At 39.4% G+C, this 13,967-nt stretch overlaps 1 protein-coding gene across 6 annotated transcripts in view; it reads right to left on the bottom strand.

Annotated features, from left to right (window-relative positions):
- The window catches only part of RFC1 (replication factor C subunit 1), a 43,185-nt gene extending 32,892 nt beyond the window's left edge, over positions 1-10,293 (bottom strand). Inside the window, exons 1-4 of one of the 6 annotated variants that reach the window (XM_040557034.1) lie at positions 10,062-10,293; positions 4,296-4,424; positions 2,468-2,543; positions 193-312 (exon numbers count right to left, since the gene is read on the bottom strand). In XM_040557034.1, coding sequence (XP_040412968.1) covers positions 193-312; positions 2,468-2,543; positions 4,296-4,424; positions 10,062-10,064 — 328 coding nt within the window. In that variant the 5' untranslated portion in view covers positions 10,065-10,293. Of the gene's footprint in view, positions 1-192; positions 313-2,467; positions 2,544-4,295; positions 4,425-5,181; positions 5,313-10,061 lie in introns of those variants that run through there. The other 5 variants (XM_040557031.1, XM_040557028.1, XM_040557029.1 and 2 more) reach the window with 5 other exon arrangements.
- Between the last annotated feature and the right edge of the window lie 3,674 nt (positions 10,294-13,967).

Genomic DNA, 13,967 nt, shown 5'->3' with positions numbered 1-13,967 from the left:
CCTCAGTTTTACCCTGCTCTTTACAACATTGGAGGCTAACTTCTAAAGTGCTTTAGCTTAGGGAGAATATAATTTTTTGCCCTCCACATTAGGTCTTATAGATGTATTTGAGAGTACATCAGTCAAACAATGCATCCCATCTGTAACACAATCCACCCCACTACAGCTGAACATACGACGCACTTCCATTACCTGTCTCTGAAACATAAACAACAGGATGCTGCTTTAGAACTTTACCAAGTTTTGGAGTGGCTGCTTTTTTCTCTGATGGCTTCTTGGACTTTTTCACTGACTGCACCTCCTCTTCTGAATCTGTATTTTGACCACAGCACAAATGTAGATTTCCTCCATATACAATACATACTTTAAGTAACAAATCTTATAACATCAGTTAACATGTTCACATACAATCAGCTGAGAAAAAAAATATTACGTAGAAGGTCAAAGCACAGCTTCATTTTTCTCCATCAGCTAATATTCGAGCCATCATTTATTCTAGCATGTACATGGCTAAATCAAAATTTGTAGAGAACTCAGTCTAGCCAGTAGTTTGGTTTTGTTTTTTTTTTTTGGTTTTAAGTAAAATGAAATACGGTTACAGGTTTAAGAACTGCTACATCTGTGTAAAAGCCTTTCCAAAAATTAGTATAATTGGCAGATTACCACATCAGATTATTTTTAAAAGAAAAAAAAAAAACACCCCCACAACAAAAAACTTTTAACATAGATTCATTAGCCTGATTAAACTTATGTGGAATACACCAATATAATATACTGCCATAACATCTATTGCAAAAGCTAACATCAGGCTAGAGTAGAATCATTGAATGGTTTGGGTTGGAAGGGACCTTAAAGATCGTCTAATTCCAACCTTGCTGCCATGGGGGGAGTGTATCACTGGGGTTCTACTCCCTGATTTTTCAGGAGAGCACTGGTAGACCACCACTCTCCTCAACATTCTCTACATCCCAAAAGCTGTCAAGAGGACAAACTTATCCCACTGAAGATTACATATGCCAATATCCAAATAAGTATGCAAGACTAGCTGAAGAAGCTGAGACAACTAACGTGTAACAGATAGCCACTCTTCAGAGCCTACCTTTTTCCATGCTAAAACCTAATATATATCGTAATTAAAATTACAATACATATATGTGTATAAATTTCGTATCATCAGTTGACTTCAGTCCCTAAAAACCTTCTCCATGATTATGTACTTAGAGCAGTATTTCTCTTTTTCTTTTCCAACTGCTAATGGGCTAGAAGTAACAAAACCTCCAGACGATAACAGCACTAAAGTGGAGGTGTACAAATATTTTAAAAGGTAGCAGTTGAATTATCTATTACTTTTGTACTCCAACTCTAAATGCAGAAATATTTCCACTGCAATTCCCCATAGCAAAACAAACTGTTTTAAAAACAGTTTATCTGAAGATTTGAACAATTTCTCCTGTTTATAATAGCATCAATCTGACAGATGTCTGTCATTCTTTTTCTTATACAAAAGAAGCAATCTTCTATTAAGTCACTAAAAATTCAAGCTAAAGGCATCAGTAGAAGTCAAGAATTGTACAAACTCCTGCTATCTTTTCAGTTTCACAGCTATTCAAAACTTAGAATCCAACAAAAGAGGAATTAAATCATCTAACAACTGACAATAATTTAAAAGCTTGAAATTCCTAGTTTAATTTAACTAACTTGACAGGTAAGTGGCTTTTTTGTGATTTTTTTTAAAATACAAGCACTATAAAAGGTGTTTTCCTTAGTATTATATTCCAAACTGTTTTAGAATATTTGATGAGTGCTTTAAACAGTATTCTGGGTGTTCCACATGGTAAATTTACAACTATGGGATTAACATTTACAAGATTTCTAATAGAGAAAGGCACATATCAATATATGTTACTCTTTTAAAATAGTCTCCTGTATTATGCTGCTCATGCATTGTCTGTAATTGTGACGTTACAGTACACAGTCAGCTTCCTGTACCCAAAGTTGCATGTTATTTATCCCTAACACAGCAGCAAGCCTAAAACTCCCCACATTTTATATACAACTTTGTAATCAAAAAGTTCTGGAATTTTGATAGAATTGGCTGTATGGACTAGTTTTTATTTTACTTTTTTAAACAGAAGTTTCATTAAAAATTACCGTGTATAGTATATATCGTGCACTATATATTACATGCATGGTACACACTGCACTATTAAGAATCACTTTAACTATCCAACAATCATTTTAAATATCCAACAATAATTAGTATGAAGTAATAAAAATTACCAGTGCATTCAAAGATCTCCCCCTCTCCTAGAAGAGTGGCATATAAAGTGTTTTTAATATTGCATTTACCAAAGACAACAACAAATAAACCAAGCACAGCTTTCTTTCAGATGTACATTTACCTAATCCACCTTGAACGTTTATGCAAAGACACAAAAGAGCATTCTGAAACCACTGCAAACATTACCTGAATCATAGATGATTCTTTTTTTCTTGTATGTCTGCTTTTGTTTGGGAACATCTTCACTGGGTGAATTCTTCACCTAAGAGTAACAGCCTATTAGTTCAACGAGTAAATGAGTCCTTCCAACTTTTACTCAGTTACATTTAGAAGTTTCAAACAAATCCTAATAGAAATTATTTATTTATTACAGTTGAGAACAGCTTTTTTCTAACTCATGAATGGGAGGAGAAGAGGGGCAGAGGAGAAGAAACAAGGAACAAAGCGCACTAGCAAAGCTCAATGTGATCCATGTAAACGGCAGATGATTATTTTGAGAATTAGTATTCAGGTTTAATGCCAATTAAAGTAAATCAAACAGATTTTCAAAGTTCCAAGTTTTAATACAAAAAAGAAACTGCACGGTCCCACCAGAAACAAAGGTGGTACAGGCCAATACATTACTTCTAAGGAATTCAGCCAGTACACTCTTGGTTCTATTCTGGATACGGCTCAGCCATAACCACCAGAATTTGACATAACTTCAGAGTAACAGCTGATTGAAAAAGAGAAGGAGGAAAAAAAAAGCACCATACACAACAGATGAAGCTAGACTGATTTCCTATTCAGCATCCTAGTTGCTTGCACCTTCTCCTCTCACTGGTTAGACGGTGCAACTACCTAACACACTGCACCAATTGTCACAGTGGACAAACATGTTTTATCTGGCAGTAGCTAGTATTAACTCACCTTAAGGATTTATTTTTATTATTATAAAAAAACAAACAAACAAAAAACCACTGAGATGTTTTAGGTATTTAGGAAAAATCACAAGCTGCACAGAAAGGAAAGTTTGTCCTTGGCAAAATAAAAAAAAATATTGGTTATGCTGTTTTGGTAGTCACACACAGCTGTAAATGCTTTGAAAAATGTAATCCTAGATAAACATAACTGTATATGCTTTATGATTTGCATCCAATTCTAACCTGAAGCTTGTTAAAATTCTTGATATAATCGGAGAAGTGCAAAGTAAAAATAATAGCTCACAACATAACTGTGATGTTTTTCCATTCCATTGAATGGCCCTTTATATTCACTTTGAAGCACTGAAATTATATGCACATGCACTACACCTCTTTTTATTTTTTAAAAGACCACCTTCCTTCTTGATTTTGATGCTTCAGATTAAGCAATCCCATTAGCAATCTTTCCTCCCTCTAAGTGATTTTAAAGCCCGCTAAAGCCACTCCTTTCTGTTTTATAACAGTTCAGATGAATAACATGAAGAGTACTGTGAATCTAGAGCCCACCCTCATTTAACTTGTCATTTTACAATATTTGGTCTTTGCAACAAGTTTGCTTAAGTGTCCCCTCCAAGAAAGGTAACGTTAATGCCTCCCTCACAGGTGTTTAAAAAAACAGTCAGAGAGCACCTTCCCACAGACATTTACCTGACTGGACAGTATGAAATCTTTACGATACATCTACTGTGCATAAGCATCAGCCTTAATCAAAAAATAAGAGAGCTGCTTAGAGAACTACGGGCCATACCTAAAATAACTTCAAATACATCAGATTGCTCCTACATTAGCACCTGACCATCTTAACCTCTACCTACCTTTCCTTTTTCCTACAATCCAAATATTTTGAAAATTAGTCATTCCCTTCATCACCTACAAAGTTTTGCTGCTAGAAGTAAGCATTAAGTGACAGTTTACAGCCATACCAATAAAAAAACTGACATACCACATTGTTTTTTAAGTATCTGAGAAGAATTACGACTTTAAAAAAAAGATACAAACAATTGCATATCAGAGAAACCAAGCACTTTACAAATAAGAAAAGCAAAACTAACCTTAGTCTCTTTTCCCCTCTTTTTCCCACTCGAGTCTCCTTCCCCATTTTTTATTTTGTCACTCTTTTTCACATTCTCGCATTCTTGTCGCTTCCCAGGGGGTACAACACCAAAGAATTTCCGGATATCCTATTAAAAGGAAAATTGCTTTCATAAGTTTTTAAATACAAATAACTCTTAGAAGTTTCAAGCTGCAAAACAGCAGTGCGTTTAAAAGAAAGATACTCTCTCAGCAACTCCTGTTACAATACTTGTTGATCTACAAGTTTTGTTTAAAATTAAGACAACAAAGACCAGCTGGTTAAAAACAGCTGCTCAGACACTGCACAACCTTTCTCTTGTGTCTGAATCATGAAAAAAGTTTATTTTCCCCTTCTACCAAATTCTTCAGCAATATACAATTGAAAACTTCCACTAGCAATGGCACACAGTAACTTCAAACAGATGTCTAACTAGATTTTTTTCCTCAATTAGTTATCACAAACCTAGCTCAGTGTTTTTATTGTTGAAATGACCAACTCAGGTAGGAAGTAGCATACGATGTAAACAGGCAAAAAGCACCAAGATCTACAAAGCAGTCAATTAGTGGGACTTACTGCATCCTCCACCTTTTTATAAATTTAGAATCTGATCTCACTAAGAGAATTAGCCAGCAAGAAATAAATTGAGAAAAAATACATTAAGAATATAATACAAAAAGCTCCAGAAAGGTCGGTTTTATAACCTTGTTTTATCTTACCAGAGTACAACTATAAAAAGCTTCCTAAATAAGTAAGATTAGTAGCTGAAGCTTCAATTACAACATGCGCTAGCCTACACACAAACACCAATCTGTTTAAAAACCTAATATTACAGCTCCATTAAAAAACAAACACAAAAATTGTACCTCTGTGGTACCACTACCTCCAGGGGTAGCTGCCATTGTAAAGAAAGGCAGAAAGTTTCTGGTATGGCCTAAATATATGGCAGGTAAGGGGTGTGGCTCAGGGCCATACTCTACCCAGCTGGCAGCTACTCCTCATCAGAGAGTGAGCTATCACACACCTAGGTCGTGCTTCCTTCTTATAGGATCTAGGGGTAAAGTAGTAAATTGTTAAGAAAATCGTATTTAAAATCTCCATAAAACCATGACCGACAATTATGTGTGTACCAGGCTCCTTTTCTCTTATCAGTCCTGTGATGGTTTGGATTTGGATTATCAAAGCTTACAGGGCTAAAACCAATGGAATACATGACTTGAAAGCATGAACAAAGTATAGGACACATATAGATTTATTTAGTATATTTAGCTTAAAACAATTTTCTAGACTCAGAAGTATTATTTCCTGAAAAAAAAAAAAAGGATTGTTTACATTTTACCTGCATAAAATTTTACTGATTCAGCAAATGAAGACCGGCAGACTGAGAAGCAGTGAGACTACACACGCTTCTGTCTATGGAATTCATACCTCGAGGCATAAATTTTCATCACTTAGCTATTTTACATGTACTCCTACAATATAAACGCAGTACTATACAACTCTGAAATTGTTAACTGCAGATTCCTGTATTCAAAATGTCTGAGGAAAGCACCTATGTAAAAAGTTACAAAGTAGATTCATGGACTAGATCACTCAATCATCATCGCTGACTTCTTAGTCATAAGGTAACACAGGCAACACTTCTCATTAGATCTTTTACATAGTAACATAATTTAAATACTTACTGCAACACTGCAAATTAAACTGATCTTAGAATAGTTTTATTTCTATTTTTACAGTGATAATGTTACTTTAAGCTTAAAATATTTGGAAAACAATTAATTTTAAATCAACAGTAACTCTCTATTTGTTTCAGTAATTTAACAAAAAACTTAACTAGTAAACGAGCTGCCCTGCTAGCATTATATGCAGTAATATTTGATATTTTTTATGTACTGATATAAGGAAATACCACTGTATCCTGGGTTATTAAATGCAGATTTAATAAAGAAAATACATGAAATTGCCCTGACAATGGCCAAAGACCCAGCTACTTCCACTATTTTAATCCCAGTTCCTCAACTGCTAAAGCCCAAATTATACCACGTAAATTATTCTTTTCTGCCTCATCAGATCTTTTTTTTTGTTGTTTTACTCAAAGCAGTATCTTCTAACCATCAAGAAATCACCAGTAAATTGCTACTTATTCCTTGAAAATACGGTTGTGACACAGCATCTAGAGTCCAAAATCGCCTCCCTGTGCTAACACTACAGAGTCTATTCTCTTGCTGCAAATTACACCTCAGTCCTCAAGAAATTGCAACTCTTTTTTTTATCATTACGTGTTTGTGTTTAGATGTTGTTGTTTTTTTCAAAAATACTGTAAATATAACAGCACAGAAGCCACCTAGACATTTTTGAGTAGAAGATTCTGTACGGGTAATAAATTTTCATTTCCCCTGGTCACAATCTACTTAGGAGTGACTAAACTACACAGCCCTAAGCTACAAAGGAAATTCAGCAACTATGTACAATCTTCTTCAATCTTCAGAGTTATATATTCTCCAATCTTCCTCAGCCAGCCTACTCTAGGTAACCTTGTTAGACACCACTGGACGGTAACAGATTGTGAATTCAGAATTGCTTGGGAGACAAGTACATCACAGTACAACAAGAAAGTTATCTTTCACAGATGCTTTTATCTGAGACTCAAAAGAGAAAGATTTTTTTTTTTTTTGCTATTTATTAAGAGAAGCCAGATGAATAATTAATTCACTGCACAACCAACTGCAGAAATGAAGCAATATATGTATCTCTGGAGACACATTCACCAGCATGGCTGTCCCAGGTGATCCCCACGGGACTGGAATTAAAGAGCTGGGGCTGTATTCCTCCGGCTCCTCACGGGAGCTTCAGCAACAGCAACACTAAGTGTAACTTTGAGCAGTTTCACCCAAGTAAGAGGGAGGGTTGAGAGTTTTTTACTCTGGTCTGTACCAGTCAGATCTGAAAATACATATGAAATTACTACCGAGCACTTCAGTTTAGAGGCATCCTTTAAACCAGTGCTACTAAACCAAGGATTCTGATCCACATCTTGACACCAAATGTCGCAGAGACCTAGCCACAGCCCCAGATAAGGCGCTATTTCTGATCACTCTCACTAAATTAGGGGAGTAGCTCATGCATAGCGTCTGGACAGCCTGAAAAGCTGTGTTCAGGTGCACTGCTTCCTGCCGAGCTGTCTGCGCAGCGGTATGACCTCAGTAACGGCTATGCAGGCTAGGTCTTGCCGGCTCTGACTATTGTTTCAAATCCTCAATCTTATGCAGCAGCAGTAGACAACAGAAATTAATCATGGTAGGCTGCAAGTTTTCCCTTGGAAGATTGTTATACTTCAGTTTTACTGAGGAGAAATAAGGCTAGTAGAATGAAACCTATTTGTTAGGTAGTAGAAAGGCTCAAAGAGTTTGTCAGGGTGACCTTTCAGGCTTTAGTAAGTACCCAATTCCAAAAAAAAGTCAGTTATAAAAGTCATAAGCATTCCGTATTGGCTTTCTGGCACATTTTTTTCCTGCATTTCAAAAGCATCCTAGACCAAAGACCAACACCTGGATGCTGGAACAATCTCAACACCATAAAACCCATTAACCATAACAGGCAGTGTTTTTAGAAGACTAGCGTCCAGTAAAGCAGAATATTTTCCAAAAAAAACATAACTAAGTTTGCATCTCAAAACTACATTATGAGGTAGAAAATTGAATTTTATTGACCTAGCTAGCTCAATAGGAAGTAGCACAACTTCAGGTACTCCAAAGAGTGTCTGTAAGAGCCTTCCATCTAAAGAGTCATTTGTATGTATTTACTGTCTGCCTATTTCAGTGCAAGTTTTGTGCAAATACCACCTCTGATATCTGGCACATCCAGAAAAATTGGACTGGCTGAAATCAAATTTGTAATATCACTTGAGTTAAACCAGTAATACCTGCTTGTTTAATCACATTAAATTAAAGATAATAGTGGTAACTGAATCAGAGAATGGTTTGGGTTGGAAGGGACCTTAAAGATCACCTAGTTCCATGGGCAGAGACACCTCTCACTAAACCAAGCTGCTGAAGCACAAGTACTATACGGTATTTTCAGAGCAGTATCACAGTTCTGAGTACATTCCAGCTGATGCTACAGCCATCCATATGACTGCTTTTCTCAGCTAAAGGCAGCTCAAGGAGCCCCTGCTCCCAGTCACTCATTCCCCTCAGTTGTACCAGTATAGTTCTCTGCATGGGAACTAGGTCAGGCAACTAATCTGGGTAAAAAATAAATCCCCTCAAACACAGATCGTTGTGTAACTCCACACACATCCGCTCAGCACAGCTGAGAAGATGCTGCAGAACCAACCCGACAAAGGCCACTTATGTTTGGCAGTACATGAAAAAGGCCTGTTTGAAAGAGTCCGATATTAAATCCCAGTAAGCCTGAGCTGTCACTGCACATCACCGAGCTGGGGACGAGGCAACTAGCATCTCCGTATTTTTGCCTCTACCTCCACGGCTGTAGCAGCGATGGTTGTTCTGCCTCTTTTCAGCACTGAAAAAAAAAAAAAAGGGGGAATGGACTGAGGCAAATCATACTTTTCCAAAATGATAGCTACCTTCCTCTCTTCCAGGAAAGTGCCAGACATTGATGTGTAACATTCAAAAAGATACTACACAGGGAGAGAGTGTCTTTATACCCGGGGGTAGGAAAGGAGGAAACAAGTCTTCCAGTAAGCTGTTTTTTAACAAGGTGTTGGCAGGGGAACAGGGGAGTCAGCAAAAGCCCCACCCTCCCAAAGAACATGGGCAGTTTGTGGCTGATGACTAAAATACCACCGTTTATTAGTTTCAGGATTCTTAGTGCTGGCAGGCTGATATGGTATTGCCCATCATGGCTGAATATTGAGTGTGAGATGTTTTAAAAAAGTTGAACTCTATGTGAACGGGCCAAAACCAAAGCTAAACTAGACTGGCTTTGAACTGCATTTTTAGGTAAGCCAGTACAACATCTGCACGGATACTCCACCTGAGCAGAGGCAAACGTGTCTGAGCAAGAGATGACGAGGGGATACCATCTTATAATGGCTGCATAAGTGAGCAGCAGTTTGTAAAGTATGCACGTTTTGGAAAGCAAACACACACACACACAGATAGAAGCTTATATTTTACAATCTCTTCACGCCGTGTTTAGGACTGCATCCTCCGTTGTTTATCATCGAGTTCCAATTTCCAAGTTATCTTTCCCCCTTTCTGTACAAACACTGCCCCGTTTTGACACAGGAACACCCCGACGTACGTTGACTAAAAGAGGTGCGGAGCTGCAGCTGGGGCAAGCTGCCTCCCACCCGGGCTGAGCACACGGCCTGTGCCTCGTTTCCCCACCATTTTTTTTTTTGGGGGGGGGGGGGGGGGAGGAAGCAGGGCAGTCACAGCCGCCCGGGGACGAGCACCCCAGGGCCGCTGCTCCCCTGGGCACGGCTCTATTTTCCCCTCAGGGCGGGATTCCCGCACCCTCAGGAGATGGGGGGGGGGGGGGGGGCGCAACGCGCGCCGCGTGCCAACGGCGCCAACGGCTCCAACGGCCCCAACGGTCGCGGGGCTGCAGCCGCGCGCATCCGGGCAGGCGCCCACCGGCCGCCGCGCGCCAACTGCGCAACACTCCTGTACCCACCCCCAGCCGGCGGAGGGCCGCGCCGCGCCATGCCGGGCCGGGCCGGGCCGGGCCTGGCCGTGCCCACGGCCTTGGCTGGGCAGCCCCCGCCCCGTCTCACCATGCTGCTGGCGGCGCGCTGCCTCCTCAGCGGGACGCCTCCGGCTCCATGGCCGCCGCCGCCCCCCCTAACCCCGGAACCCCGCAAAGCTTCGCGCCAACTCCCGCCACCGCGGCGCGCGCCGCTGTCGTCACAGGCGCGAGGGGCGGGGCGGCGGCAGGGCTCGGCTCCGGGAGCTAACGCTGGAGTCGTTAGGGTGGAGAAGAGCTCCGAGATCTTCTGGTCCAACCACCCCCCTACCACCAATGTCACTCACAAAACCACGTCCCCAAGCACCACGTCCAGCCTTTCCTTGAACACCCCCAGGGACGGTGACTCCACCACCTCCCTGGGCAGCCCGTCCCAGTGCCTGACTGCTCTTTCTGAGGAGAAATGTCTCCTCATTTCCAACCTCAAACCTCCCCTGGCACAACTTGAGGCCATTCCCTCCGGTCCTGTCACTAGTTACCTGTGATAAGAGGCCGACCCCCAGCTCCCCACACCTTCCTTTCAGGCAGTTGTAGAGAGCAATAAGGCCTCCCTTGAGCCTCCTCCAGACTAAACAACCCCAGCTCCCTAATGGAGGTGGCAGCTCACCTCAAAATTGTGGCGTTGTGGTAGGTGCAGGTCTAGAGGAACAGGTGTTTCCTCAGCCTTGCCATTTGCACTGGTGAGGTTTACCTCCGCTAGATAAATCATTTTTATTTTTTTTGTGCTGAAGCGCATGAGGCACGCAGGGGCAGTGTATCCCCACAGGGGATACAGCCAGCCCTAACATTGCCTGCCTGCCGTAACCATCTCCCTGCTTTTTTTTCCCCTTCCCTGGTCCTGCAGGAAGTGCCAGGAGTTTATTCCTCTGCCGGATTCTCCCACATCCCTAAAGCTCCAGGGAAGTCCCAGGCCTAACAGGGAGTCTTGTGAGAAGCACAAGTTACAGGCCCAGCACACCCAGTCACCTTTTGCATCCATTTCCAGTGAAATCGTGCATGTTTTCTTCCATTTTCTTCTCTACTTGCTAATTACTGTTCTAATTAGATCCCCTCTCAATAAATATTTGATGTTTAAATTCACCCAACCCACTGACTCTCAAATTATTGCCAGTCTTGCAGAAAAAAAAAAAAAAAAGAAAGAAAAAAAAAGTGGAGAGGACAAGCAGAATTTCTGACATTTAAAATACTGCCATTGGTATAGAAAACCACTCATAAAATCATAAAACAGCAAGAAGTCCAAGTTCAATTTGTACTTGTCTCATAGTCCTATTTCCCATGCTATCATTTATATACCTTCTGTATTTATATACTTTCTGTATTCACCTCTTTTTTTTTTTTTTACATAACAAGACCATTCGGTGACATGATCAAACTCCAGCAAAGACACTTACACAGATAAAAGACAGATCCATTGTCTAATCTGAGAAATCATGCACGTTAATGGTACGTATTACTGTTCAAGTTTACTTCTTTAAGTTGGACTTCAAGTAATTGGAAGATCCTGTTTGTATAGAAGTTGCTGGTGGATTCTTTCTTTTATATCTGTAACATTAGCACAGCTTGTGAATTTGGATTAATGCTTAAGAAGCACGTGAAAGAGCAAGCAAGTAAATATAGACCAGAACACAGGCTACATTTTTCAGTACTTTTTGCAAGCCATTCTATATCTACTCAACTATAATGGCTATGCAAACAAAACCAGTATCTCTCTAGAAAAACATCTCTACCTATATGTTTGTATTTACCTGTTTAATTCTTACGTCATTTTTAAAGCTGTGCATGTCCCTGATACAAGAATTGGAGTTAAAAAGGCTGACATTTGTAAGAGCCACACAAACTGTTTAAATAATGCTAAAAGAATTATTGCAGGTGGTTATCTCTGTTTGTATTTGATAAAGCTACCAAGAATAACATCCAGCAGAGCAGTATCTGCTTGTGGGCTTGTGACATGTTCATGTTTCTTGGAAGACATGAGTTTAACCCTTCATGAAAAGTAGATTAGACTGAATGTTTGGAATTCATTTCTGGGTACAGCAGGGGGATGATCTTCTGTTTCTGCATGCATAGCTGTGAAACCACTGCAAATAGGAAAAAACATGTACTTCCACAGGAAACAAACCTGAATAATCATTGTATTAAGATGTGCTTTGCAAGGTAAAATGAAGGCAGTATCCCTCCTGATCCTATAATTGATCATGGGTTATGTTTTAAAGGCATATTATCCCATTTAAAATGCTGATTTTTTAAAACATAGCAAAAAGTACACTCGATGTCATCACTGTATTTATGAAACACAAATAATAAAAAATCAGACTTGAAAATCAGTTTGAAAAATTTTTGAAAATCAGACTGACTTTTCAGTTGATGTTTTCTACATGAAAAAAAAAAAAACTGAAATGTTAATTTAGCTTTAGGCTTCTTCCCTATTGAACAAAACCAGTCTTACTGTTGTTATTAGGGAAGACCTTTTCAAGTTTGTAAGGCAAAAGTGTTTTCTTATACTGATAAATTAAAAATAATCTTTTTCTTTTTGTTTATTTTCACATTTTTGTATTTTACTATGTTGATACCATTTTGGAATTGAAATCAACTTTCATTGTAACTATCCTGAGGTAATGTTTTATTTACTGCTCTACAGATTTGAATTACATGAAACTTAACTGAAGTACAGAATAGATAACATTGTAACATAACACTGATATACTTCTGAAGTCCATAAGGCAGTGTTTCTGGACTGTTTTAGGGGACAATTCATGTCATGTTTAGGAAATCTTTATGATGTATCATGCAACAGAGATGTTCTGAGCTTCACAGATGTCCAAAGAGCCTCAGAGGTTAGGAATTGCCCTAAAGAAGTACAGGATCATAATTCTGTGGGAAAACACAGCAAGAATATGTTTCTTGAAATTAAAATTTCAGGTTGAATTCTACATATTTCATGGCATTGATAAACATTAAAGTACTCATTTACTAGATGGTAGGCTGTATTTTGGATAAATCCTTTAGGTAATAGTCTGTTTATTAGAGTCCCTGGTTAAAAAAAAATCTTTTAGAAACAGGAATTTGCATTTTGTTGCAGACCAAAAATTCCTTGTAAATCTGTGCTCTAGTTTTTATTGACGTTAAGCTTTCTATAGTAGCCATCACAATTGTGTGTCTTCAGAAAAGAGTTGATCCCATCTCAAACAGTTTCTGCTGTATAAGGCAAAGATAAGTTTTAGACTTGCATTGCAGCGTGAAGGACAGTTACACAAGTCATGCTTTTGGAGCACTTAACATTAGCAGATCTGAGCAGCTGATGCTATTGTAAACATCACACTTTTTCTAAGTGAACTTTGTCTTTAAGTCTTTTCTCTATCTTCATTTCAATATCTAGACAGAATGAGTGTCTTAACTCAGAAACTCATGCTGACATTGTATACATTCAAACTTTGCAAGTAACGTGTTCAGCATTTCTGCAGATCAAACCCCAGGTTTTCAAGCTGAAACCCTGAACCAAGAAACATAATCTGTGGTCGAGTGAAAAGCTGGTTTCAGAATTTGAATCACTTAATCTTGGCAGAGGCAAGAATAGAAAAGGAAATTTGATAGATGCGAATTGAACTGTGTAATTATTAGGCCTCCCGACTACTGTAACAGCAATGGCAGGTGCCCTGGAGACCACAGCCTCTCCCAGCCGTGATTCATTCTGAAACCAGGGCCATTAAATGCACGGCTGGGGGCAGGAAGTCCCACTGTGCAGCATCTTACTGACATCCACAAACAGCATCAGGGCTAGAGCCTGCTCTGACTTTACCACTTGAGCTAGTGGAATAATTAATTCCTGCCTCTTCTCTTCCCCTCCCTCCGCAATCTCGCTTCTCAACAGTCCCTGATCACATCTCACTAGCCTGTGTTAATTGTTTTCTAAATTAACAGTCACGTATTTCCTTTCCCC

The sequence above is a fragment of the Cygnus olor genome, chromosome 4, assembly GCF_009769625.2.
Source record: "Cygnus olor isolate bCygOlo1 chromosome 4, bCygOlo1.pri.v2, whole genome shotgun sequence".
Taxonomy (NCBI): domain Eukaryota; kingdom Metazoa; phylum Chordata; class Aves; order Anseriformes; family Anatidae; genus Cygnus; species Cygnus olor.
This window is presented reverse-complemented; position numbering and strand designations above follow the sequence as displayed.